The sequence below is a fragment of the Rattus norvegicus genome, chromosome 10 (genome assembly GCF_036323735.1).
Source record: "Rattus norvegicus strain BN/NHsdMcwi chromosome 10, GRCr8, whole genome shotgun sequence".
Lineage (NCBI taxonomy): Eukaryota > Metazoa > Chordata > Mammalia > Rodentia > Muridae > Rattus > Rattus norvegicus.
Window position 1 is genome coordinate 91,364,846 of NC_086028.1, and position 27,711 is coordinate 91,392,556.

The window sequence follows — 27,711 nt, forward strand, 5'->3', positions numbered from 1 at the left end:
ACAGACAGACAGACAGACAGACAGACAGACAGGAGGTCCTGCTACTAGGACTGAGATGGCACCATTACTTGTACCCATCTGCTGTGCTTTGGCCACTGAGTAAGAGAGCCTCCAGAGGGATCGAAAAACTGCCAGTCATTGTCCTTGATGCCTCTACCCAGCACCCAGCCTTCTCCCTTAGGAATAGCTCTGTGATTCAGTTTCCTCATTTGTAAATGAGGGTCTTGTTGGAGTAAGCTCAGCTCCACTCTCAGTCACCTTAGCAGCACACTGACTCCTGTGGGCTGTGACCCAGCAGAAAGATACACAGTACTGTCAGGCGATGGGGAAAAGGGACCGAAGGCAGACATCACTCCTAGAATGTAAGAGGCCTGAAGTTTAGACAAATATATTGAGAATATTTTTTTAATTTAACAGAATCATCTGGGCATGGTAATACATGCCTTCAATCCAAGCACTCGGGAGGCAGAGGCGAGAGGATCTCTCTAGTTCAAGACCAGCCTGGTCTACATAGCAAGTTCCAGGACTGGCAGGGCTACATAGAGAGACCCTGTCTCAAACCCTCTACCCCCACACAAAATAAAAATTACACTGGATCAGATTTTTAAACACTACAATTACTTACTGCTTCGTTCCTAAGCTACTTGACAGTGACACTGTAAATGACAACCCCAACCAACCCTCACACTACCTAGGCTGTCCTTGGGTACTAAGATCTTCCTGAAGGGCCTATCTGCACTGACCTAATGAGGACAGCCTCTTTGACCCCAGAGAGGTCAGAAGGAAGATAAAGCCAAAGTGTCTAGGAACTCATTCTAAACTCTCCTAGAATAACAGCCTTTGTTTCCTTCCTAAGTCAGACTGAATTTGACCCTCTTGAGTCCCCCAAATACTGCCTGATGCAATGGTCTGAACTGGCGGCCATGTTCTCTGCTCCTGGTGATTCTTCTCTGTTCTGAATAACTCCCATTCTTGTGTTTGCATTTTGTCAAGCAGACAGTTTGCAGCAGCCTTAGAGGACCTGAAAGAGGCCATCAAGCTATGTCCAAACAACCGTGAGATCCAGAGGCTTCTGATGCGAGTGGAGGAAGAATGCAGACAGATGCAGCAGCAGCAACAGCCGCCGCCACCACCCCAGCAGCCTCCAGAGGAGCTGCCAGAGGAAGAAACAGAGCCTGAGCCCCAGCCTGAAGATATATACTCTGTACAGGACATATTTGAGGAGGAGTACTTGGAACAAGATGTTGAAAATGTTTCTATTGGCCTCCAGACAGAGGCTCGCCCCAGTCAGGGGCTCCCAGTAATCCAGAGCCCACCCTCCTCTCCAGCCCATCGGGACTCAGCCTACATCTCTAGCTCACCTCTTGGCTCTCATCAGGTTTTTGACTTCCGGTCCAATAGTTCTGTAGGCTCTCCCACTAGACAAGGTTATCAATCCACCTCTCCTGCTCTTTCTCCGACTCACCAGAACTCTCATTATAGGCCTAGCCCACCACACACTTCCCCAGCTCACCAGGGTGCATCGTACCGGTTCAGCCCACCTCCCGTGGGAGGGCAAGGCAAGGAATACCCTAGCCCTCCCCCTTCCCCTCTCCGTAGAGGCCCTCAGTATAGGGCCAGCCCTCCAGCTGAGAGCATGAGCATCTATAGATCCCAGTCTGGCTCACCTGTACGCTATCAGCAAGAAGCAAATGTGAGTCAGCTTCCTGGCAGACCAAAATCTCCTCTATCCAAAATGGCCCAGCGGCCCTACCAGATGCCTCAGCTTCCAGTGGCAGTTCCCCAGCAAGGGCTCAGGTTACAGCCTGCCAAGGCCCAGATCGTAAGAAGTAACCAGCCTAGCTCAGCAGTCCATTCAAGCACTGTAATCCCAACAGGAGCCTATGGCCAAGTAGCCCATCCAATGGCCAGTAAATACCAATCTTCACAGGGGGACATGGGAGTGAGTCAGAGCCGATTGGTTTATCAGGGATCAATAGGGGGGATTGTAGGAGACGGGAGACCTGTACAGCATGTCCAAGCCAGTCTGAGTGCTGGTGCCATCTGTCAACATGGAGGATTGACCAAAGAAGACCTACCACAGCGACCCTCCTCTGCCTATCGAGGTGGTATGAGGTACAGCCAGACACCACAGATTGGGCGTAGTCAATCAGCATCCTATTATCCAGTCTGTCACTCAAAACTAGATCTGGAGCGTTCCTCCAGCCAGCTGGGTTCCCCTGATGTGTCACATTTAATCAGAAGACCTATCAGTGTCAACCCTAATGAAATCAAGCCCCACCCACCGACTCCCAGGCCGCTGCTGCACTCACAGAGTGTGGGCCTGCGCTTTTCTCCATCCAGCAATAGCATCTCATCCACCGCCAACCTGACTCCCACCTTCCGGCCTTCTTCTTCAATTCAGCAAATGGAGATCCCACTAAAACCGGCATATGATAGGTCATGTGACGAGCTATCACCAGTGTCTCCCACTCAGGGAGGTTACCCCAGTGAGCCCACCCGATCCAGGACCACACCATTCATGGGGATCATAGATAAAACAGCCCGGACTCAACAGTACCCCCACCTTCACCAGCAGAATCGGACCTGGGCAGTCTCATCAGTGGATACCGTTCTCAGCCCCACGTCTCCAGGCAACCTGTCTCAGCCTGAGTCCTTCAGTCCACCATCATCCATCAGCAACATTGCCTTTTATAACAAAACCAACAATGCACAGAATGGACATTTGCTGGAGGACGATTATTACAGCCCCCATGGGATGCTGGCTAACGGGTCCCGTGGAGACCTCTTGGAAAGAGTCAGCCAGGCCTCCTCTTATCCTGATGTGAAGGTGGCACGGACCCTACCAGTGGCTCAGGCATACCAGGACAACCTGTACAGGCAACTGTCTCGGGACTCTCGACAAGGGCAGACATCGCCTATCAAACCAAAGAGACCATTTGTGGAGTCTAATGTTTAAGAGACATTTGTTGGAGTGAGACCCATATGTTTTCACTGCACATTTTCAGGCTTGGTTTCCACATCTGAGGTAGTTATCTGGCTTAATTTCTCATGTAGTTTCTGTGTGGTGTTCAGAGGTGACAGCCCACATGTTGAAATCCCTTGCATGCAGCTGACTGGGAAGCTGGCCTCTGGTGAGCCAGGACTTCCATTTCTCAGTTCTGTGCCCCAGCCACATGCTCTCTCCCTCTCTTCCAACACCAATGAGGAGATTTTGTGCCGTGAGCTTTAACAGGGAGATCAGACACACTGGTCAGCTTTTTCCAGGAGACAATCGCTTTCACTGGTGTTCTTGTTGTGTGAATGTCCTTTTCCATTTTTTAAAAAGTAAGATGTTCTTGTTTGTTTTCTTCTAGAAACTTTAGGATGTGTGCGATGCCTCTCTGTCCTTGCATTCTTCCTCAGTGTTCCACATGGCCAGCCCACAGTGCATCGCTGTGCCATGGTCTCCTCCCCAGACTCCAGCGCCCTGCAGGTGTCAGGCCTAGAATCTTCATTTACTTTATTACTGGTCCTCCCCCGGTACAAAGGGGTCTAGGGAGAGAAAGAAAAAAAAGAGAGAAAGGAAGGAAGGTAGGTAGGTTGGTTGATTGAATATGCTAAATTGATTGAAAGAAAAGCCTACTATAATTATCTGAAATGTTACTATGTTGATTTTCCAAAAAGCATTTGGGGAACATTTAACAAACATCCAGTCCTTTAAATAAATTGATTGGCCAAGGAAATTCCAGGAGAACTGTGGGTATTTTTAAAGTACTCACCGAGAGGTATTCTCTAGGCTTTAACCAACAATTAGCCACTAAAGGCTGCTGATTTTCCAAGGCTAGATAGAGGAGGGAATAAGTATGGAGAAAAGAGGACAAAGAGGAGGAAATTGTTCTTGTTTCTCACTGAGAGAAAGCTGTCTCAAGTCTGCATTTTAGATCACAAAAGCCCCACTGAACTCTGAGGTCTGGCTGGTGTAGTAACCCTGCTGACTGCATTTTCACCTGGAGCCAGGCTGCGTTCAGCTGATGCCCCTTGTCCCAAACCAAGATGGCATTGTAAAGAGTTTCTTCCAGAACCTGCTTGGGTTCTCTTGGGACTGTAAGACCTATCCCAGGGTTTCCACCCAGCCCAATGTGATCCATGCCAGCTGTTAACTAATTCCATTTGAAGACCTCTGGTTTCATTATTCACTGTTAAAGGAATTGTCTCTTTCATCTAGGAGTGTTTAATGGTAGTCTTTGAAAATCAGAAACAGCCAAAAGTGTTGCAGATTGCTCTGAGCACTGGGGAGGGGCAGGAGATTGTAGCAGGCCTTTTCCTCCCTTAGTCTCCATCTGTCTTGTAGCTGGTCGCTAACCTGATTTTTGAAAAGCTGAGACAACTATGAGGTAAGCAACAAGAACCAAGAACCAAAGCTGTAGCACAGTCCCATCTCTGGCTGCAGGTCAGCTCTTAAAACCAAGCCACTGGGCCCAGCAAACTGACCAGGGTGTTGGTACTTCATTCTTAGGGAGCACCTTACTCCTTAGTAAAGGGCTGCAGGAAGGACAGTTTCTTAAACAGAATGCAGCTGTGATCTGACTGGAGTGCGGTTCTCTGATAGGATCTGAAGACATGCAGAGCATGACACTAAGATCACAAACCTTTCATCACTGATTTAGATTCTGCCAATAGGTGGACCCCAGACTCCCCCAAGCCTAAAACAGATCAGGACACATCTCTATAAGCAAGACTGTTTTTACTGTGATATAGAAGAACTGCCCCATTCTCCTAGACTAGGATAGGCACCTGTCATTTCTCCCTACCGGTCCATCCACCTGTCTGTATCTTCGTCTCTCCCATCTGGAAGAAGTTTATAGCTGTGGGGTCACCCTGTAGCTAAGAGCAGCAGCCTCTTGGCTCCCTGTGTGGCCTGGACACAGCTCTCTTGGTCTCTGCATCACACTGTATCTTATTCAAAGCACCTCTGAGGAAGCTACTACAATCCACAGAAAAGTGCCCCCACCTGTTTGGAAAGCCACCCTTACCTGCCCAGGTGGGTTAGAGTGCCGTGCGGGCCTAAAAATAACCACAGCTGCCACTATTACCCAGGGTCCCTCATTCTCCCAGGAAAAGAGCGTTAGCATCGCTACCCCCACCTGAAACATCAGCATCAAACCACAGTTATTCCCATTGTAAGGGAGTACATGCCACCACTGGGAGCAAGTGGGGTTGATTAAAAGAAAACACCAATGGGAGCTTCCCGAGGCAGGAGACAAGCATCTTCCCTGGATGCAGACGGCCTGCCCTGCTTTGCTACATCACTGCCACGGTTGATCTTAGTACTGTATCTTAAACAAACCTGCCCTCCCTCCCTTCCCAACAAGGAGCATTTGCCAGACACACATGGCTTCAGGATGGAAGACAGATCTTAAATGGCAAATCCTACTTACTCAATTCACATCACCCTTAAAGTAGAGACAGGTGACAAACCTCAGCTTGTAGGTTTCTCACCAAAACAAGTTCCTTTGCCCAAAATTCTTGCACTAGTGGGTTTCCATCACATCATGTCTATAAATGGGTGCACTTTACTGTTTGAATTTGTAACTGATAAATACTGGATATTTAAGTGTGAGTAATGTCTGCATTAGAAATTAGCAGAGTCACTCTTGTCTCTAGTGTGTTTTTCAAGGAAAAAAAAACAAGGAAAGAAATCAAGCAGTGGATCACAGCATTTATAGCACAAGAAATAACTTGTATATAAGCCTCAAAGATTAAGAATTTTTAAACACAAGAAAACATTTGCGGTGATTTTAAAGTGCTTTTCCAGCAATTTTCTTAGGGACTCCTGAGACATGGTTCATTTATTTACTGGATCAGTAAGGCACACAAGTAACAATTACAATTAACATTTATTTACAAAGTAAAGGGAAGACCTGTGTAACATGAGAATTTGGCACGGACAAATGGAGATCATTTTGTATCTGCTGTTGTGTCTGTCCAGGTTGCAGACGTGCACTATTAAAGTCCCCAGTTAATAGAGCACAACCCCCTCTCGGTCCTCTCCCAGGCGCCCCTTTCTAGATGTGTTTATCTTAAACTCGATGGCTCAGGAAAATTCCACTAATTAGAGTTGTGTACAGTGTCCCAGGTTGTTGTCCAGATATCCAAGTTTGCTGATTTTAGTTAAGCCTGGATTATCACTTTTCCTAAATTATTGTAAACAGAACAGCTTAGAGAAAGATGTTCTCGGCCCTTATATTGTATAGTAGTTTATGATCCCCTCTAAATATTGGTATTTTTATATTCCAGAGATATACCCAATAGAAAAAATTTAAACCAGTATCTAATTTAATATCCATAAGTATTTTTCCTTAGCGTTTAGTCATATGCAGCGGGATATGTGGATGTCACTTGTGCTTCACCATACTCTACCACTAGGTGTCACTGTGACTCTGCATCATACTTACCTGGTTACAAAGAATGGCTTCGTGGAGCTGCTGCCAGTGCAGCTGGCAGGCCCTTAGACTAGAGGTTCAGGAAGAAGGGAATAAAAGCCTGGAGGGTCTTCATGTATCCATGCCACCTGTAGCAAGACAGACTCTGAACACCACCTGTCCGGGAGGTTACATTGAGCTCTCTTTCTCCCCATTAGAACCGTTCCTCTTAGTTCCACTCAGCCTCCGACTTTTCTAACTCTAGAAGTATCGTGGTTGGGTGGTTGATTAAAGATGGTTATTTTTCTACTGCAGAAATGCCTTGGACAAAACCAGTTGCTCACTGAATCTTTGCCACACAATGGAACAGGCTCCCCAGGTGGCAGGATATGCTGCCTCTGTGCCCATCTTCTGTTGAGCCTCTGCACGCTCAGCAGCCCCACCCACCCTACCCGTCTGCCCTCAGGCTGCCCAGTTCTCAAGAAGGGGTCTGCTCCCGCCTTTACTCTGAGGGCCATACTGCCCTGCCACGTGCTTGTTGAGAGGTGTGACTTCTCCTTTTCCTCTGGGAATTCCAGACTGACCATCTACCATGACTAACAGTGAACAAAGGGCTTAGGGTAAGAGCTACCTACAAAGACGCGTCATGGAAACCTTCACCATGCAATGCCTTGAACTCAGCTCTGGCTGCTCCCAAGAAAAGGCAGCTGGCTAGGGGCCTGGACACAAGCACACCGGGGCTGGTGGAGCCACTGTGCAGAGCTACTTGAACACTCACTGGGTCTTCATCAACTCTTTTTGTAATACAGACCACTCAAGGGCTGAAGTGTTGGTAACCTTCATTTCGGTGTCTGATGCCTCACAGCAGCTGAGCCACCCTGAGATGCTTGTGGCCACAGGATGGCCACAGTCAGAGCTTTGAAAGTCAGTACCAAATGAACGTGTAATTGGACACCAAAAATCAAGTGTTACTCTCATGTTTCTCACCCTATCATCTCATTTTTTCCTGCTGACTGTGATCCCTACACTAAGCTGACCAGTCAGGCTGCAGCTGGCTGCCCAAGATGCCAGCCAGCACCATCTCCTGGTTTCAGATAGACCTACTCCGTGGAAAGGACATGGCCTAGCTGCTTTGTTTCTGTAGCACTTGATGGCTGGAGTTTTTCCTTTGCTAATCACTAACCAGAAAATCTGGCTAGGACTCAACACACTCCCTTCAATCCCCAGGACCAGACAGAGAGTTAATTCTGGAAAATTCAGTACTTGAATGTACCTGCCTTACTGTGTACCCATTCACTGGGGGAGGGGGAGTTAGAGATGTTGGCTCTAGATATCCACTTCATTCAAGGTTATTTTGGAAATCCTGTAAGTTCTATTTCCTGTCCTGGTTTGGTTTGCTTTGCCTTGCCTTTGTTTTGTTTTGTTCTTTGACATTTGGCTGATTTCCTGCTGAGTTGGGCCGGTTCCCTGTGGGGCCCAGGGCAGGTGCCCTTCTCAGGCATGGCCTCCTTCCATCTAGCACAGCATCTGTCTCTCTGTCCTGTCTCCTCCAAACCCAAGATGATTTTAATTAGTACAGACATGTACAGTCGACAATTACAGAGTGATTTGTACTAATATGATTTTGATTATTCCTCTTTGCTGTCCTTTCAAGACACTTGCTGGAAAAAGCTTTAATGCACTTAGTTTTCCTTTAGGTTTTCTATAACTCAGATGTAAAGGACTCTCTCTGTACAGTATATTATCCAATGCATGTTTGTTCTCTATCCTGATATATCGAACACCACACGGTCGTGAACTTGTGCAGTGGGGATGCCCCACACCCAGCGGAGGCCTCCAGCCCCGTGTATAAGGAAGACATTTTCTCTACTGTACTTGCTTGAACAGTTTTATTGTCTGTACATGTGAGCTGTGTGAGATAGATGTGAAAAGTTCAAATGAATGCATTTTCCTGCCCCATGTATACAGAGCGTCATCTGTACAATGAACTGTATGTATGAAAGCAAATGTACGTATTTATAAATGGTCAACACTTGGAGAAACCTGCTGTCTGCTGCTTTTCTCCCTCCTCACTCTATCCAGGGAACTGACTTCCAAGCTCACCCCTAACTGAAATGGCAGTGCTAAGGATGCCACCCCAAGGGAGAACATCAAGGTCAAAGCTAAGGCCAGGTTCCTGCTGACTTGTTTACTCTGCTGTGAGGCTCAGAGGCACACCTTCCTGCGTCTGTTCACTGAGTTGCCGCGTGTCTCCTCTGAGGTGGACACCGATAGCACTTGAGGGAGCTGTTGGCCCAAGATGATTCTAGGACCTCAGTGAAGCCTGGCTATGTGGAGTTAAAGGGAGCCTTTTTCCTCAGCAGCTACACAGGAATGCTGTACTCCCATCGTGTTTCGCTTGTCTGGAATGTGTGACTGATTAATACATGATCTCACTGTGTTTTCTGAAGCTGGCCATAAACTTCTGAACTCCAGTGATCCTTTTGCCTCAGCCTCCCAAGTAGCTGAGGACACTGGCACCCACTATTGCCAGTTTAGTTGCTTCAGTTTTGGTAGCTGAAGTTCACCCCAACATCACCACCTTGCCAAAATCTAAGCTTGCAATACACTGCCAGCCTAACTGATGGTTTAGAGATGCTGAGTCCAAGAATGGGATGCAGCCTGTGGTGTAGATCCAGAGACTAGCTTGTTAGTCAAACTGAAGACCCTTAGCCCTTCAGGAGTCCATCTGGATGTCTCCAGTTCCAGACATAGCGCTCAGGAGCTGCAATGTGAGCAGAAAGCTTACTGCTTACTGTTCCCTAAAACTCTCAGCACCTTTAAGTGGGGTGAGTCTTGCCTGCCCCACTGAAACCTCTTTGTCTACTTGAGAGACAAACAAGAACACCAGTTTATGTCAGCAGCCCCACCCACCCAGCCCATCAGCCCTCAGGCTGCCAATTCTCAGGAATTGGTCTGCGGCCATCTTTACTCTGAGGGTCCTGCCGAGTACTTCTTCAGAGGTGTGACTTCTCCTTCTCCTCTAGGAATTCCAGACGGACCATCTACCATGACTAACAATGACAACAATGATCCTACTGGGCATCTAGACCCAGTTCCCAAACAACTAAAATCTGAGAAAGCAGGAAAACTCCAGGACAGGCACAGCCAGCTAGCCTGCATACCAAAATCACCTTTGTAAATTAGAAAAGATCCTAAGAGAACTCACATGCTAGGTCTGATAGCCATTGCTTCATTAACAACTTAAAAAACAAAACAAAACAAAACAAAACAAAACTTCACAAAACCCCAGCTTTTAAAGGATTCTTGGGGCATCAAAAGAATAGAACAAGGTAGAGTTTAGAAAAAAGTAATCCTTAAAAGGAATTTTCTAGATAGAAAGCCACTTCATGAATCAGAGAGTAGCAGATGTCTGCATGGGTTCCCAGAAATTCCTCGAAACTTGTCTGTTACTAGCTGCTTTTTGGTGACCATTTGGGTAGATGCTCCCCCGGTGCTGATCTGTAAAAGAACCACACACCTCCACTGGGCCAAGGAAAATCAGGCAGGACCCAGTGCCAGCAAGTGGAGCAGAATAGCTTAAAAGGCAGGCTGGGGGAACACAGAGCCCCTTATGACTGAGTCACTGTGCTCCTAGGAGTAAGATAAAACCAGGCCTGGTAGGCCCATGTAAAAGGACTAAAAGAAGGCTCAGAGTCTGTTCTCTTGCCTGGGCTGGATTATACCCAGAGACTGAGCTAGGGACTTGACACACAGCAGCCAAAAGGTTTTTCATCAGCGCATCAGTGGTCTTCTGAAGCAAGGCCTCCCTGTGTGAACCATTATTTACTTAAAGGTTTTTAAAGGGCATGGCTTGAAACATGTCACAGGCTGCTCCATCAAACATGGGCCAAGCATAGGAGGAAGTAAAGGTTACTTCCGCAGCCTCCCAACTTGGCTTCTTCCTGCCTTTTCCAGCCCTCTGGAGGCAGTGTGGCTCCCTCACAAACTTAACTAAAGCCATGAAGACATCTGCTGAGCTACTCTTTCATAAGTAGCTCTTTAAAAAAAATGGTTTTAACTTACTAGGAATACCATACATGTCTATGAGAAGGACCCCAGTCCTTGACTCCTCCCAGATAGCCTTCCCAGCCTAATGTTTCTAATCCATTGAGTCCAGTTAGTGTTGCAAGAGTATGCTGGGTATAAAGCCATCTGTAGGAGAAAGAGCAACCTAGCAATGGCCACATCCCTGGAGAAACTGACTGTCCTTCCCACAGAAGCCATCAGTCACTAATAGTGCCTCAGGTAGGGGGTTGGACCTCATCAGCCCCTCCTGCACACCATGCTTGGATTTTTGGCTTGAACTTGAGAGGGTCATCTGCTTGTAGTCAGTGGCTGAGTTGTGCAGCAGCCCTGTCATGTCCAGAAGACACTTTTAGCAACAGCAACAGTCCTTGCCAGGTAGGATATTCAGAGAGAGAGAGAGAGAGAGAGAGAGAGAGAGAGAGAGAGAGAGAGAGAGACTGACTTACTTCATAATGATCCCAGAGCCTTAAGATAAAGGGATATTATTCTTTGCATTTTGATCATTCTTTATATAACTGCCATCAACTGCAAAATGAAGCTTATCTGGTGAGATCTGAGAGTGTCCTAAGTATTTAGAAAGCAATTTGATACTATATCCATTTAACAACAACAACAAAACGTTTATTCTCCTTTAGGACCAATGACCAGCCACAAGCTCTTGGACCAGTCACACCAGACATGACTGACTGTGGAGCAGGCCTTAAATCCAGTCAGAGAGCAGTTGGTTGCCCCAGAACATTCGTGTCACTATTATTCTGATGGACATCTTTCCAGACTGGCCATCGTTGTAGTTGGCAAAGGTTTACAATGATTGGTTTTTAAAGCCAGAATCGGGGAAATTTCTAACAGATGACTTTAATTTCTCCAAAGTGCATGTGCCAAAGCAGATTCTGGGAGTTGAATCTTCTGGAGGTCACAGAGGCAAAGGCAGAGCTCAGAACTGATCTGCCCTGCTGCTGCTTTTCTGGAAGGGATGAGCAAGGGAGAAACAATCTAAAGGACACTGACAGAGACATAGGCACCAGGTCAAAATGCAGGCCTTGCTGCATGAGGTTCAAGTTCAAGAGGGCTAGCTTGGGACCTCTCAAGATTCCAAAGGCAGCTAGCACAAGCTTACTCTCATCTCATTTAAATCAACACAGAAGATGCAGGTAGCACAACCTTGGCCTCCAGTGTCTGGAATCATTTGGAAATTCATAATGAGAACACAGGATTTAGGAATAACCACAAAACCAGAGATAAGATGGGATCTAGCACTCACAAATACTGAGCAGCCAGTATCTGACATTGGTACCACGTACCTGTGCTAAACTCTAGGCTGCCTTTAAATAAGTGAAGATCCACAAGGAAGCCTTGACTTAGAGCAGTGGTTCTCAACCTGTGGGTTGCAAACTCTTTGGGAGTTGAATGACCCATTCACAGGGGTCACCTAACACCATCAGAAGACAGATATTTACATTACTATTTGATTCATAACAGTAGCAAAATTACTGTTAATGAAGTAGCAACAAAAATAGTTTTATGGTTGGGAGTGGGTCACCATAACATGAGGAACTTATTAATGGGTCACAGTATGAGGAAGGTTGAGAACCACTGATTTACAGGGGAAAACCAGTTCCATTCTGTCTCCTACACACTAGAAAACAGCAAGAGGATAAAGCTTACCAAATGCCTGGGACCCTTTACGAGTGGATTTTCTGTACGCGCCCTTTAAATAGTGAGCTCTGGGACCAGGCAGAGTACCTTTAATCCCAGCGCTTGGGAGGCAGAGGAAGTCAGAGCTTTGAGTTCAAAGAGAGCCTGCTCTATTTAGAGTGAGTTCCAGGACAGCCAGGAATACACAGAGGAATCATGTTTTGGAGGGAAGAGACAGAGACAGAGTTAGATCTCCAGTGGGGGATTTTTAGCTTTGTTTCTGACGTTGAGGGTATTTTTGCTTATTTTGTTGTAGTGGTGGTGGAGGTGGTAGTGGCACTGGAACAGGGCCTTGTCAAGACTCGGCAACTGTTCTAACACCTTGAGTCCCATTATTTTAAGATGGGGTCCGCCCTTGTAGTCCAGGCTGGCCCCTCCTACCTGCCTAACATGTGCTGTGATTCCGGGCATGTACGACCACGCCTTGCTTTAAAGGAGAAGGCTCACCATGCATAGGTAGGCACAGCGAGACCCATGTAAATTCCCACAAGCACAGCTCCTGCCTGAGTCATACATCAGCCTAATGCAAATCTCAGCTCATTCTTAAAAGCTTCGCTCCTCTTCTTAAGGGTCAGAAACACATGTTGAAGGGTCAAACAGACACTGTAGTGGTCATGTCCAGCTCCCCAGGCTCAGACAGGCAAAGGACAAGGAAGGATGCTCCACTGGACCAAACCCAGCCACCGCAGAGACATGTCAGTCCTGTGCCAAGAGCTGCCAGTCACTCTATCTGCTATACCCACCCTGAGGACAGTCTCTCATCTCTGGTAGGACTTCATGTATGACACATGTATGACAGCTTAACGCTTTGCTTCCTTTCCTTGTCTCAGCAAATGAAGACAAAAGGCAAGCGGTCGGCTGTAGACATTTATTGATTTGTCTGTTGAACCAACAACACACTGTATGTACGTCACAGAAAACAGAAGAAACAGAAGAAACCACAGACATCTGCTTGGGGGCCTTCTTTGGTCCTTAGTCATGTATCATACACTTTGGCAAAAAGCCTAGTTTACAGACTCTCGTTGGAGACCTAAATTCTAATTCTCTGTGTAGTCTGGCAAGGGAGACTCCCAATGGCACTCATTAGTTGGTCTAAGGACGAGTCTCCCAAATGTAAACATTTGACTGTACAAGTGTGCCAACGAATGACAGGTCTTCTAAGATCCCCTATCCTTACAACATATACAAGTGGAACTGGAGACAAACCTCACCATCTCAGGGTGTTAGGTAGCCTCAGGCAGAGGGGCTACACCACAGCTGGGAGAAGAGACATCACCAGAAGCAGGACCTAAAGCACAGTTATTAGAAATCTGACGGAGAAGGCCAGCCTATTGACCTAAAAGAACTGCCAGGTTCAGAAACCATTTATTCCCTCACTAAGTTAACCATATGTGTCACAAAGTGTGAGGCTCAAAATCCAAGAGAGGAGGAAAACAAGGAGAGAGCATGTGCCAAGCCAGAGAACACAAGACCAGTGCTCTAATCCCAGTATTTCTAGACTCAAGCCAAACGGTGACTCAGCTAACAACACAACAGGCAGTAGGGGTTGAAGTTAAGTGCAGGCACCACAGGAGACCCATCCCATTCCTCTCTTCCACTTCAGTCCTATTGTCCAGCAATGATGGGCCCAGGGGTGGGAGGACCATGATCCCTCAGGGCTGCTTCAACCCAGCCAGGGTACCCCAGCAGTCCCTGGAAAACAAGACAAACAGCAGCCCTCTTCCAAAAACTCAGGAGGTGTGTGGCCTCCCACTCTCTGAGCCTGCCCAGGCTGGCCCAAGGGAAACTAGGGCTTATCCCCTGCTGAAGGGAGGAACTCTGCCAAGGCAGCGGGAGGCCAGGAGGCCCCTCACTGCTAGCAGCCTTCCCTCCTCCACCAGGCAGGTATTTACCTGTGTTTTGATGACCAATCCCCTCCCCCATGAAAAGCCTATTTAAGGATCAGGGATTTAAAAGAACAGAAAGGTCCAAGACTGTGGTCAACCCACACACCAGGGAGCCAGGGATCCTTCGGGGAGCCAGAGTCAACCTTTCTGGGGAGCCTTACTCTGAACACCAGCATACTTTACACATAATATCACTTGCTTCACTGCCAAGGACACGTGCTTCGCAAGCTGCTGGGACTCCTGGGTTGAACACACAATGCAACAGCAGTCTTGATTTCCCCATGCCAGTCCCTCAGGCCCTGCCCAGCCATCTGCTGCAAGGAGGGTAGAGCTACTGTCTAGCTCCAATGAGGACCAGGACCAGGCTGGACCCCAGACCCCTGACCAAGCTTTCTGCATGTGTATGGACAAGAGGGGGTACAGGCAGAGCCTACACACAGCTCACAGGATGCATCAGAAGCTGCAGAGAGGAAGGGCAGGAAGGGAGACCTAGGACAATACCAAAGCCCCAGAACCCCAATAAACTAACAGCACAGCCCCACACTCCTGGACCTAGACTCAGTGTCTGCTGGGAAGAGCAAAAAGACATCTGGAAATCAACAGAGCCAAGAGGACTGCCCACATTGCAGCCCCCTGTACAGGACAAGGAAGGCAATCACTGGGGACTGGGGCTGTCTCCCTCTGTCAGTGTCTTGAAGTCCATGGAGAGAGCTTGTTCTTCAGCCTGGGTTGGCCGCTTCCAGTCAGCTTGAGCCAAGATGTACAGCACAACCACCCCAAAACAGATCAGCAGCAAGCCCAGCACATTGGCCAGGACCCCCTCAGGTTCAAACGTGCTGTACTTGCTCCTGTAGGGTAGGGGGAAGGGAAAAGCCACCAAGGTCCCAGTTAAGGCAAACATACTCCAAGCCTTAAAGGTGCCTCAGTTTCCCAACGCCCAAGCTTCCACCCTCCCACTGAGAACCAGCTTGGAAAGAGGCTTCCAGTAAAGCAGAGGGCCCTTGGGCCCTGGCTCTCTAGGACACTTACCCAAGTTTAAACAGCAGGGCCTCCTTCAGGCCCAGTAGGGCTGTGCCCACAGAGAGGAGGAAGATGGTGGCACCAAAGAAAGTGTGCTGAGGGCGGTAGCGGCTCCGCAGAGAGAACGAAGCTCCAGGAAACAGGAAGAAGCTGAAACCCACGAGCCACTAAAAGGAGAGAGGGCTCTGCTGAGCCATGAGCTGGCTGTGACCTAATGGGAGGCCACCAAAGCACTCGTGCGTCCCCTCAAGTGCAGAAGTGAAGCATGAAACACTCACGGGGAAGGTGGACTGGGCCCCACTACCTCAAGCCTTTTACCTTGAGGCTTAGCCTTCCGACCGCAGTTCCTCACCCTGTGGCTTCAGGAAGCTGACAGGTACTCAGCAGTGCTCTTTTCTCTTCTGGACATGCACCCTGGCCAACGGGCCCCTTTGTGGCACACCCGAGTCCCACCCCCGCCTCTCCCAGTCCGTGCTGGCTGGCACTAGACTCACCTGCATGAAGTAGAGGACAAAGACTGAGATCCCACACCAGCTGTGCAAACTGTACAGGTCAGCATAGCCCTTCTTCTTGTGATAGTCGAACACAGCCACCAAGCCTGGAGCAGAGCAGGGGCCATGTGAGGACACGGCTAGTCGTGGAAAAGGGAGGGGAGGGGAGACCTGGGGGAAAACACTAGCCAGAACTTCTGGGCTGTGGTCCAGCCAGATGATGGCCAGCACCCAGTGTCCCTGCCCGCGATGCCTGTGAGAAGAAGAGTAGGGCAGGGCCAAGCAGCTTGGAGCGGGACAGTGTGTGTCCAGCAACTTCGTGGCCGTCTGAAGCAGCAGGTAGAGAAGGAAAGGCTGTGCTCAGGAACTCACCCACCAGGGCGATGATGAAGGCGAAGATATGAAGCAACCCGTGCAAGATCTTGGTTGTGCGTTTGGCTTCCTTTCTGAAGACTCTGTACACGAGCAGAGCTGGTGGGAAGTGAGAGAAAGATTGAAGAGTGGAGCCCTGTGCTGGACAGCAGGTGGTGCCAAGAGCTTGCCAAGGTTTGCCAATCACAGACTGGAGAAATCAGGACTCTCTAGGGGCCTTGCACCTATCCTGGTCAAGGTTCCCGAGTCCTACCCCATGCTACACCACACTTCTGACACCATCAGAGGCAGCAAAGGCAGGGCTCTGCCAAGTACCCAGTACTGAGCGACTGCTAGGCCTGGGATGTAAGTCACTGATTCAGTATCCAGGGCTCATCACGCCGTCACCTGAGGTGATGGCCGGACTCAATGCACCTATTAGCAGAGTGCAGTTCTGGAACCTTCCTAGATAGGCAATCACTGCACTTGACAGGCAGAGCCCTAGCTCTCAGGGCTTAATGTGGTCCTGCCTAATTCCTACTGCCCTGGATGCCTCCCAGGAGCCGGCTGTCATCTCCCCTCCCACCCCATCCAGGCCTGGAAGGCTGTGCTAAGGCCAAGCACCTGCTGGTTCTTACTCCAGGGACAGACACTCTAGCTCAGCCATGTCCACACGAAGCAATACACGCATGCATCTATGTCCACTTCCTTTCCCAACTTCCAGCTGCCCCTGAAGATAACTCATAACCCAGCCTGGCCCTGCTTTATCTAGAAGGCAGCTGTAGCCCCCGAGATGCCACCTGCAGAAACCAGAGGCAGGTACCAGTGTAACTGGTTGGAGAGCAGCTATCGGCCTCCAACCACAGGACCCCTGGACTCTACCTAGCTTGAAGACGCCTCTGTCTTGTCTACAATCACCAATTTGTCTAAATGGACGGAATGTCTGGGGTGACAGGACTCCTGCACACTGCCTCTCCCAGAGACAGCTACAAACTGAGGCACAGAGGAGTGGCTGAAGGGAGCTGGCCCCACAGGACTCACCGTCGCCTTGCAGGAAGATCATGCCCATGACCATGCAGAGCGGGTGCACGTTAAACTGCAGGGAGCTTTCCCAGGCAATGCCACCTCGGTATAGACCCAGCCACGCACCAGTCACAGCCACCACGGTGAGGCCCAGCAGCTGGGAGAAGGCCACATAATACGGCAATGCAGCAGGAACAGACGCAGCACTCTGCTCCATTCTGAGACCCCAGCTGCAAGAGAGAGACAGAGCTAACAGTAGCCACCCACGACTGGCAGAAGGCACAGCCTGCCCCCTTGGACTGCCACCTCTTCCCGGGCCTAAGCCGTGCACACACCTGTTCACTCTCCCACCATGAAGACCCATGCCCTCATCCTTGGGCAGAGCCCCAACATCCCAGGAACACCTCAGCAGGGGCCAGGCCTTCCTTCCCAGAGACAAATTTAACCTAGGCTCTGAGTACAAGGGAAGGCACAAGTTTAAAAACATCCTGAGTTCTGATGACATCATGGCCTCCATCCCTGGGTTAAAATTCCTATTTTCAGAGGTCCTGAGTTATCTGGGGTAGGGTTGACAGGTGTGTTGAAGACACAAGCAAATTCCCTTCCTTCTCCAAGTGTTTGGGAAAGTCCTTCCTGCGTGAGAAGTGGAAGCTTTTCTCCTTCGCCCATTTGTAAGCCCCAACTACTGATCTTAAAAGTCAGCATGGCACCCCAGAGAGGGTCCCCTTGTTCTACATAACTGTTCTCTGCTCCCACTGTACCAGACCACAGTCCCCACCCCCGCCTGTCTCTCTTTTCCAGCTCCTTCCCAAACCAAGTGTGGGAGGGAGTGTTCTCCTCCCTCAGGTGAGGTTTCCAGAACGGAAGGCTCCAGCAATGTGGCCTCATACGTAGGACTCATGTGTCCCCATCTACCCTACTGAACTGCTGATGGTCTATGCGGGAAGACAGCTCTGTTTAAGGAAGCACCACCTGTATCAGGAGACCTTTGAGATCCAGGGTTTGCAAGCCTACCCGTCAGAGGACAACCTCAGGCCAGCCCTGAGCCCTTCCTCTGCATGTTCTCCTGTTCCCACAGTGTTCCCATAAGAAAAGAGGGTGGAGGGGAACAGACTGGCTCTGGCCTCTGTTCCCTTTGCTTCAGTGCTGGCAATGGCTGGGACTCAACACAAAAGTCCTACCCTGACTGGACAAGGCTACCACCGATGTCACCCTCACGGGAACATCAGAGCTCCAGCTTACTGTCCCTTCCCTAGACAGGCAGGACTTGCCTCCCCAGCCAATCACTTCCCCCCACAGCAGTGAGTACCAACAGGAGCTGTGGTAGCCACTTCCCCGGCACTCGATAGTACATATGCTGGCCCAGCTGTGCTCCCCCAGTTGATCAACTCCAGCTCCACCTCCCAGTTCTCTGACAGCAACTCCTCCATTTGAAAAGAAGACCAAGGCAGCTAACGATGCACTCTCTGGAGACGGCTAAAAAGCAAGTCCTCTGCATCCTTATGTGTTTTGTCAGGCGTCCACATACTTTTTTTTTTTTTTTTGCATCTTCAAACTCATCCTAATGAAATGGCATAGCACGAACAGTCTGCACATAGATAAACGCACTTCTGCCTCAGTAGCTCCACACTACTGCACTGTAGGTCTCTGTGTCAGGCTGAGCCCTAACTCCTGCCAGCGGCCTCTGCCGTCCTACAATGAATATTCCAGAGTCTGGTTCTCAACTTTCATGGAATGTGCATCACTCGGAGACTTCTGTGAGCCCAGGCTAGCCTCCTTCTCAAATTCAAGTTATCCCTGTTGTGTGGGAATTCTTCCTGAAACCCTGGCCAGTTCTGCCCTCCCTGAGATTCCTACCCCACTGACATTTCAGCCTCATCTAAGATCAGTGTCCCCTCCATCACAACATCCCAGCTAACCATGGACTGCCCTCCTCCTGCCCAGGGAGAGCACTGAAGATCATACAGCGTAAGGGCTCCCCGGTCTGTCATCCCTTTCCTCTCAGCCATCTCTGCAACCATACCAGATCAGGCGCCTCTCCCTAATCAATCTGCCTGTTGCACCAGGATACACCCAGCTTTGTAAGTCACCCCAGCTGCCACACGACCCTAGCTTGTCCTCTGCAGTCCCACTATGTGTCCACCAGGTCTGCGTGGGGGCTTCAACATCCCTACAGCAGCAACACACCTGCGGTCAATGCAGTCCTTCCTCCTGGTGCTGCCCGGCTTCTCCTTCCTCTGCTCCCTGCTACCCACACTGCCTCGCAGATCCACTCCTGGGCAATGGCAATGGCTCACTACTTTGTCCCCAAGTGCAGCTCCTCCTCTGTCTTCAAGGCTCCCCAAAACTTCCTTACCCTCTTGGGTTCTGCTCTAGATTAATCCCACGATGCTCTCCACGGAAGTGTCCTGTCCTGCTCCTCAAAGGCAAGAGGGTCACTTCGTCCTTCTGAGACTCCTCAGGTATCCAACAGAGAGAGAATGCTGTCCCCCCCCCCTTGTAGTCTTCTGTCCTGCCTCCTCCTCTCCAGGTCACTCCTCCCTTATTAGATTCATCTCTCGAGAGCCTGAAGCACAGCAGAATCTGATTAGCTCCCCATCAGGAAGAACAGCAGGAGCAGGACCTGCCTCAGCTTCTTCATGCCTCACAGAATACAAAGGGCAGATCTGGGAGGCAGGGGTCAGGCATCTGACCCGCCACAGCCTGCTTTTTCTGTACCAGTCAGCCTTCTCAGGAAATGGGCAGAAACCCTAGAGAAGTTCCCTTCTCAAGGGAATGAGTGAGAGGGTGGCTTTACCACCCCACACTGAAAACTCCTTCTGGAATTCCCTGTGAAGCCAATGCTGAAGTGCTGCCCACACCCGACACCCCAGAGTGACACAGCTTTTATGCACCAGCGGGGTGGGGACCAGACAGCCAGTGGGACCCACGTTCTGAACCAAGCACTCTGTACCCTCTGTTTAACCCTTAACAATACTGTGAGCATAACAAGAGTGTCACCGCCAGTGTGACAGATGGGGAAGCTAGGGCTCAAAGACAATAAAGAAAGGGCATGCCCAAGTTACCATCGGCAAGTGGCTGCTTCGATGGCTGCGCTCCTTATGGTGGGTGACATTAGATGCTAGGACTCCACAGAAGAGACTTGGGCCCTGCCAGCAGGGGCTTCCAGACAAGTATTAATAGTAGATGCTACAAGAAGGGCCACAGAGGCTGGGGATGTAGCTCAGTGAGGAGCACTTGCCGGGCAGACTCAAGGCCTGAATTCAATCTCCAGCACTGCCAGAGGTGGGTGGTGGGAAGTGGTGGTGGAAAGTGGGGGATAAACACTCAAGCCATCCCTGCACGGCCCTCGCACCAGACCAGGAGAAGGGGCCATCCTTTGATAAAGGGCTCACTCCTCTAGGTCTCCTGCCAGCAGTGTGGCTCTGACCTTCCTAATGTCCAGGAACTGGAGTGGCACTGTCACCCTTTCCACACACTAAAGCCAACCAAAGCTTTGGTGGCCCCTGATAAACAGGACAATCTCGCTGGCCCTGCTCACCTTCAGTACTGCCACAGTGCCAGGCACAGGTGCTCCCTGCAGCTCTCTAGGAGTAAAGGGGTCCCAGGGAAGTCAGTAAGCAGCAGTGTCTTAGTTTCAGTTTACTCTCAGGTAGGGCACCCACCCAAGCAGTCCTGGGAACCGGGAGGCCAGCCTGGGAACAAAGATAGCTGAACTGGCCCGACCCTCTGAAGGTAAGGGGTAAGCTACAAGGTGATACAAGAGGCGTGGGGGGGTGGGGCGTTGCTCATCAAGCAGGACCACTCACTTTGGGCAGGCATGGTTTGCCTTCAAGGAACCTCATATCCACTACGTTCTAAATGTGCAAAAGCTGGAGTCACAGAAAAGAAAGCAGTGCCAGGCACCTACAATCCCAGTACTCAGGGGCTAAAGCAGGAGGACTGCAAGTTCCAGGCCAGCCTGGGCTACACAGGGAAACCCTGCTTCAAAGACAAAAATTATTGACTTCTCCTGTGCCTTACAGATACTCAGGAATCCTTTAATAAAAATGGGTGCCCCCAAGGCTCTGGACAGAACTGCTCTGCCTGTGGCAAGCCCAGATCTGTGAGCTTTAAAGGGGGTTCTGGATTGTTCCTTTGTAAGCATGTGCGTTTGTATCATGGTCCCTGGTCACCCCTACAGTGAGAATGCCCTACCCTTCCCTGCTAATGCAGATGCTGTCACTATAGGCTGTTCCTACCTCTGTGTTTCCAGAGCACAGTGGTGGGTTATCGCTCCTCAGGCTGGAAATGGCCACGCTTGACCCTAGGTTTCCTCTGCTCCCCCAGACCTGTGTTCTCTCTCCTTTTCCCTCCCTCTCCTTTCTCTCAGAACATGATCTCACAGTGGAACCCAGGCTGGCTTCTAGCTCGACATCTCCCTACCTCGGCCTCTTGACACGCCACACTTAGTTCAGAGTTTTGTAAGGAACTGGTGCTCACGTGGCCTCTCACACGGCTGCTCTCCTTTCTTTCTGAGAGTTCGGGGTGAGGTGACAGATCTCTGGGCTGTGACAGTCAAGTAGAAACAATCCAAACTCCACAGGCCGCCTGCAGACTGGCTCCGCTTAATGCAATCACACAAGGACATAGCTACCCTCAGGGCACAACCTGTGCCTGGCTACCTGTGCCTGTGCCTCTCCAAGCCCATTGTGTTTTATTAAAAGGCAACCAGGCCTAACCTCATTATTGGTACCAGATGCACAAGCTGGACAACCCAGGGGGCCGAGCGGAGCGCAGGGAAGTTGCAGGGCAGCAAACCTGCCTTGGCCACAACCCTCCCTATCAGCAGCAGGCTTTAATTGCGTTAGCAAAGACTGGTGGGGGCAGGGATTAGAGCTTCCTTTGATGGGTAGGACGTGAGAAGACAAAAGGCAAAAAGAAGCTGGGCTGTTGGAGGGGGCACCAGGGTGCGCCAGGAAAAAAAATCACCATCAGGTGTGGCCTCTGTACCAGAACTGGCCAATAGTAAAAAAGTAAAAGAGTTTGTAAAAATAAACATCATTAAATATCATTATTTAATTTTTATGGAGAAGGGCCCCATGAATGTCAACACCGAAGGCGTCTAAAGGTTACAGCGCAGCCTGGGCCACAAAGATGTAATCCAAAGTGTGTTCCCCTATTTACTACTGTGTACAATCAGGGAGGTCTTGTCCATTCTCTGAGCTGGCCTCCTCAGCCATGGTGGGGGAGGGGGAGGGACCTTATTGGACTTTGGACAAGTAAAATGGGGAAAATATGCACAAGTGCTTGGCACAGTGCCTGCCAATGAAACAGCAGTTTAACAAAAATGGTATCTCCTTAACGTCATAGTGGCGTCAACTGACTCGTGAGGATGGGGCCACAAAAGAGCCGGGGGTACCACAGTACAAACCCCTCCTGCCCACCACCAACCCATTCCCCCATAGAATAAAAACTTCTAGGGCAAGGAAGACTGTCGGTCTGCCTTTAGTTCTTATTTGCGTGGGAGTGAGAGGTAGGGGGGAGGCTAAATCCGTATCTCCCTCTGTAGCCCAGCTGGCTTTAAACTTTCGGTCTGCCTCCGCCAGCCTCCCACATTCTAGGATCACAGCCTCTTGTCCCCAAGGAGGGACCTAAGTGGTAGTTCTAATGGTTGGAATTTTATATTCCCACTCGTACTCCAATGAATTGTGAGTTGATTAGAAAATGGAGCGTGAAGCCTGGCGTGGCATTTAATCCCATCATTCAGATGTGACTGTGAGTTCATGAAGCCTGGGCTCTGCCCACCCAGGGACTGCGGCAGGGCAGGGCATCTGTGGGCAATTCTACTTCTGGTTCCAGGAGCTCCTCCTACAAGGGGTGGGGTTGGAACCGTCCAGTACTTTCCCCACCAGATCCAAGTGCTGAGGAGTGATCAAGGTATTTAAGGGAGGTGAGAATACTTTGCCTTTTGTTTTGCTAAGAACAGGACAGAATCCAGGTGCCCGAGACGGAACTCTTCCTAAAGAAAACTGCCAAGACAAAAAGAGGAAGGACATGCCAAAAGGGTCTGTGTCTGCTGATGCAGCGCGGGAGGAAAGGTAGTAAGGGTAAGAGAAGTGACCGGAAAGGGGAGGTGGCCTGGCTACCACTCAGAGGAGTCAAAGGCGGCAGCAGATCCCTCTCTCCGAGAAGTTCCACACCTGCGTCACTTCCAAGGCCAAAGCACGGAGCCAGGCTTTCTGCCAGTCTAGTAACTGGTAATCCTGCCTGAGGACGGTGGGATACGGGAAAAGATCCACCAGGCCCGCACCTGAGCGCAGGAACCAGCCTCGGGGACAGTGGCTGCAGTCGTGGCGAATGCAGTTTGGTCCACACCCACCCACTTTGTTCTACAGTACAGCCACAGGCCCCTAGACTTGAACTAGGGTCACCAGCAGTCCCCATTCTAACTCGGGCGGACGCGACCCGCGCTCCCCCGGCCGCCTTCCCCGGTGCCAGCAGCAGGAACCCCCGCGTCAGGGGACAGGCGGGGCAGTGCCCCGGTCGATGCGGGCAGGTGCGCGCGAGAGGGCGGCTCGAAGCCCAGCCTCTCCTGGCCCCAGTCTCCGCCGCCCCTCCGCGCGGAACTTGTCCCCGCCGCCCTGTCGCCTACCTGGTCCCGCCGCCGCCAGGCCTGCGCGCGTCCCCGCGCCACGCCGCGCCGCGCCCCGGCCGCTCGGCAGGTTCCACGGGCCTCGGCGCGACGGCGTCGCCATGGAGACCGTGCGGCGGCGAGACGCCGGCAGCGCGCGCGAGGAGGTGACCGTCACCTGCGCCGGAAGTGCCGCCTGGCGCGGCCACTCGGGAGGGCACCGCGGCTATACCGACCCGCACTCCCGACCCGAGCTCCAGCAGCTTCGGGACCGGCGTGCGGAGAAGGCTAGCAGCGCGGGTTCGGCGCCCGGGTTCCCGGTCATTTAGCCTCTCGCTCTCTACTCTCGCCTCGCCAGAACCCAGGAGGCCGCTAGGTGTCAGGCCCGGCCTGGGCCCCAGCTCAACTCGGGGAACCCAGGGTCACCTCTCCCAGCCCTCGTGGGCGGGGAGGGCACTTTACATTTTACTGGAAGGCTGGGAATAACCCTGCCCTTCCCGCCTCTGCACACCCACCAGCCACATCGACACTGTTATTGGTACAGTTTGCCTCCCTTTTTTTTTTCCACTCCAGGATATAGACAGAGACAGAAGAGACACCAATCTAAGGGGTAGATTCAGTCCTTCCAACTTTTCATTTAAGGCCTAGACCTGATGTGCCAAGGTCTGTACTTAAGACTGTTGCCAAGAGCAAAGCTGGGAGTTTAGCAGATCCTGGCCCGCTATTCAGGAAATGCTACGGGTAGATAAGCGCCCAGCTCAGACTTCCTACAAGCTGGGAACAAAAGGTTCTTTCCTGTTGGATGTTTGGCCAGACTCACAAAGAGTGGGAGAGAAAGGGGGTATTTTACCTTGTGAGGAAAGCATGGCTATAGGACAGCCCTCCCCCACGAAGGCAGTAGCCCTGTGCTGGGAGCGCCCCACAGGTAGAAGACAGAACTGGGGAGGGGGTGCCTTCTTAGAGGGTGAGTGTGCTGTCTAGTGTACGGTTGAGATAGAACCAAGAACCGGAATTACGTTAAGGTAACTCTTCATCCGACAGAAGCTAATGGACATTTTAAGGTAAGCAGCTGCTTCCTTGGTGTGCTAACCGGCAAACAGCAGGCAATAAATACATGCTTATAAACTAAACATGGAGCTGAGCCATTTCTCATTGTTTGGTGGGTGTATTTGGGCTTCTGGGAGGAAAAGGAGGGACCGATTTGGCAAGATGGAATCTTGTTTAAGTACTGGGCTCCCTGACTACAGTCCTGGTCTTTCACTGCCTTCCAAGACCTGGGGAGGCTCCTGTTGGATCATCCCCTAACTCATTCAAGTCTCCAAACTTAAGGGTGCATTTCCTGACCACCAGTGTGGCAGTATGGGAAAGACTACAGTTATGACGAACACACACACACACACACACACACACACACACACACACACTCAATATGCAGGGAGGGCCTCTGAGCAAAGGCCTTAAGGAGCAGAAAAGGCACTGAACAGAATGAATCTTGTTCTCATAACCAGGATGCCAGACCTAAGAGCCAACCCCACCTGGTACATTCTTTCTCCCCAGGGTTACCTGGTGCAGGAAGCTGAAGGAAAAATCAGGCGTCTCAGTTAAATTTCTACTTTAAAAACTTAGCATAAACGTGTCCTAAGTGTTTCTCGAATGTAACCAGGTCTCTTGTGTGTGCCCGTGCATCCGTGTGTCTGTGTGTCTGTGGTAGGTATTGGTTTTTCGAGACAGGGTCTCTCTGGGTAGTCCTGGCTGTCCTGGAACTCGCTCTGTAGACCAGGCCGGCCTCAAACTTGGAGATCTGCCTGCCTCTGCCTCCTAAGTGCTGGGATTAAAGGTGTGTTCCACCATCGCCCAGCCTGTTTTTACTTTAAAGGTAAGGTTTTAATTTTTTGTTCCTTTCACCATGGAAGCCTAGTGTGGGCGGAACTCCAGTCCTCAGAGTCCAAAGGAATGTGAAAAGCAGTACAAGAATCCACATGCCTAAGCCAAACAAATTTGTATCATTGTATCAGCTCTGAAAACTGGGCCCTGCCCTTCAAGGTCCCCTGGCCCGCTCTCAGCAGCAGCAGCAGCAGCAGCAGGCCCTGCTCTACCACACTCAGACTCAGGCAGCAGCATCCCCAGGTCCTTTGGGATTGTGTACATATGTAGTGGTTACTGTGGTCACGTTGAAAATAGAGCCATGAATCGCTCTGGAAGAAAAGCTTATCTTCCAGATACGTGGCCACTGGAGGTGACCCAGAGAGCAGAGACCCAGGAAGGATCAGAGCCTCTATTGGAACAACCACGGTGGCGGTGAGAGTAGCAGCCAGACAAGACACTGGCCACAGTGCTTCCGTAGCCAGCAAGAAAGACCGCTACCAGCCAAGGCTGGTTCATTCTTAGACAAACAGCCTACTGTAGTTACAGAGCCCACATATGGAGAAGAGGGGAAGTGACCCAGTCAGGCTGAGGTTTTCCTCTGCTGGGCCCTGAAGGAACAGGACATGGGCTGCCGAGGGGCTGTGGGGATCCAGCCTGAGCAGGACACAGCAGTGTTACCCCCTAGGGCTCTTGATCAGGTTCAGTTCCTCTGCCCATTAGACAGCAGGGAAGATCTTGAATTCAAAAGAGCAGCAAGAAGACAGCACCAGCAGTTGAGGAACAGCATTTGTGGGAACGTGGAAACAAACACCTAGAGAAAAAGAGTTTCAAGAAGAGGGGAAACTCTGGAAGCCAGAAAATCCAGTCTCTTCTCTAGGGCTGGGGGTTTAAGCCTCTGAAGAGTCTTCCTCCTCTAAGTTAGGATTGACGGGTTAGAAGACAGGGTTGCTGATTGGCCGGCTGCTGTTGTGTAAACATGCCCTGAACTTGTTGGGCCAGTCCATCAGCAGGTGGCCCGCTGGTGGCCGCTGGTAGGAAAGGAAGCCCACAGGGCCTTTTTGTTTTAAGCTGCCAGGTTTTGTCTCAGGTCTAACTGCTTTCCCTCAGTGTGGCAGCACTGGGAGACCATGCTTTCAGGGATCTGTCTCTCTGCTCTTCCCTTCCCTCCTTTCCTTCCTGTTCTCTTCCTCCTCTCCTCTCTCCCTCCTTCCTTCAGGCTTGGGTTCACTGGACTCCTGCTGTGCCAGGCTTTGTTCTAGGCCCTGGAGAGACCTTAAGAATGAAGACTGGACCCTGCTTTCGTGTAACTCCAGTCATGTGGGACAGGACAAAGATCAGAAAGGAAACTAGAAAAAAAAATGAGTGTGGGTACACTCACACATTCATGCACAGGCAAAAGGATGTCTACACACCAACCTAATCGAATGAAGCTTAGGTGTCTTGCTTTATGAAAAGGTAATAAGGCAGGAGACAGAGAGCAGAGGTGGCCATTGCAAAGCCAGCGCTAAGGAAGGCTGAGGGAACACTAGGGCTGCGGCCATGAGGAACCTGGAGAAGGGAATTCCCGTGAAGGGCTGAGGCGGGACAAAGGCCCTGAGCCAGGCATGTGTGAGGCTATCTGCCCACTGCCCCGCCCTCTGCCACTCCTGGATGGAGAACTTAGCTGAGTATGCAGAGATGGGAGGCAGGCATGTATAACAGGTCACCAGAGAGCAGAGGTTGAAGGTACACACGGTGTTCCCCCACCCCGCACCCCTGTAATGCACTGGGCATCCGAGCGATCTAAGTGTAGCTGTTGTGTCTAACCACATTGGCCGTAGTCTGCAGGGCCTAGGCAGACTCCCCTAACCCAGCCCAGGCATTCCTGTGGCTAGTAACGGGGCTAAGCAGAGGCCCTGGACCTCAGCCAGCCCGACACCACACACTCCTGCAGCCTTCCCTCCAGGAAAGAAATGAGAAGTCTGTGTCCCAGTCATCCTTCGGTTCCCATCTCCCTACTTCCCTCCCGAGGCAGCCAGGCAGGCCGGCCTCAAACACCGAGGACCGGCTGTGAGAACAGCAAAGGCATCATGGAGGCTGGAGCCCTGGAGCCAGGCAGGAAGCCCTGAGTGCAGAGGTGCCCATGCCCTCCAGCGGTGTCAGCACACGTGTAGAAGGGAGATGCTGGTCCCAGCCTTCTGATCATCACCTACCAATCATAAACCTCAGGACAGGGACTCCTGCACTTTTCCCAAAGCCCGAGGCCTCTGGGAGTTTCCACCTTGGTTCCTGAAGCTACTGATGCTGTAGGTGCA

At 50.8% G+C, this 27,711-nt stretch overlaps 2 protein-coding genes across 22 annotated transcripts in view; one reads left to right on the forward strand and one right to left on the reverse strand.

Annotated features, from left to right (window-relative positions):
* Positions 1-8,446, forward strand: part of Tanc2 (tetratricopeptide repeat, ankyrin repeat and coiled-coil containing 2) — a 320,432-nt gene extending 311,986 nt beyond the window's left edge. For 13 of the 17 annotated variants that reach the window (XM_039086155.2, XM_039086153.2, XM_039086147.2 and 10 more), the window contains one exon: positions 994-8,446. In XM_039086155.2, coding sequence (XP_038942083.1) covers positions 994-2,959 — 1,966 coding nt within the window. In that variant the 3' untranslated portion in view covers positions 2,960-8,446. The remainder of the gene's footprint in view (positions 1-993) is intronic. The other 4 variants (XM_008768351.4, XM_008768353.4, XM_063269198.1 and 1 more) reach the window with 2 other exon arrangements.
* Positions 8,447-13,020: 4,574 nt separating this feature from the next.
* On the reverse strand, positions 13,021-23,703 carry Cyb561 (cytochrome b-561). 5 transcript variants are annotated; one of them, NM_001107056.3, is made up of 7 exons: positions 23,573-23,591; positions 19,295-19,504; positions 16,957-17,168; positions 15,937-16,035; positions 15,568-15,671; positions 15,083-15,240; positions 13,021-14,901 (listed from the first exon to the last, which is right to left on the reverse strand). In NM_001107056.3, the coding sequence occupies exons 3-7, from the start codon at positions 17,153-17,155 to the stop codon at positions 14,709-14,711; spliced, it is 753 nt and encodes a 250-aa protein (NP_001100526.1). In that variant the 5' UTR covers positions 17,156-17,168; positions 19,295-19,504; positions 23,573-23,591; the 3' UTR covers positions 13,021-14,708. The 5 variants fall into 5 exon arrangements, with proteins under 5 accessions (NP_001100526.1, XP_008766579.1, XP_063125270.1 ...); XM_008768357.4 differs by lacking the exon at positions 19,295-19,504 and having other exon boundaries at positions 13,022-14,901; positions 23,573-23,703; XM_063269200.1 differs by lacking the exons at positions 19,295-19,504; positions 23,573-23,591 and adding an exon at positions 21,364-21,501 and having other exon boundaries at positions 13,022-14,901.
* Between the last annotated feature and the right edge of the window lie 4,008 nt (positions 23,704-27,711).

What these genes read in the sequence shown, in the direction of transcription:
- Cyb561 (XM_039086163.2), bottom strand. Translation starts at nt 17,302, where the DNA reads ATGGGTCTTCATGGTGGGAGAGTGAACAG. An exon ending in CTTCATCATCGCCCTGGTGG is followed by an intron (nt 15,672 to 15,936) that starts GTGAGTTCCTGA and finishes GCTCTGCTCCAG; the next exon opens with GCTTGGTGGCTGTGTTCGAC. An exon ending in GCCCTGCTGTTTAAACTTGG is followed by an intron (nt 14,902 to 15,082) that starts GTAAGTGTCCTA and finishes CCTACCCTACAG; the next exon opens with GAGCAAGTACAGCACGTTTG.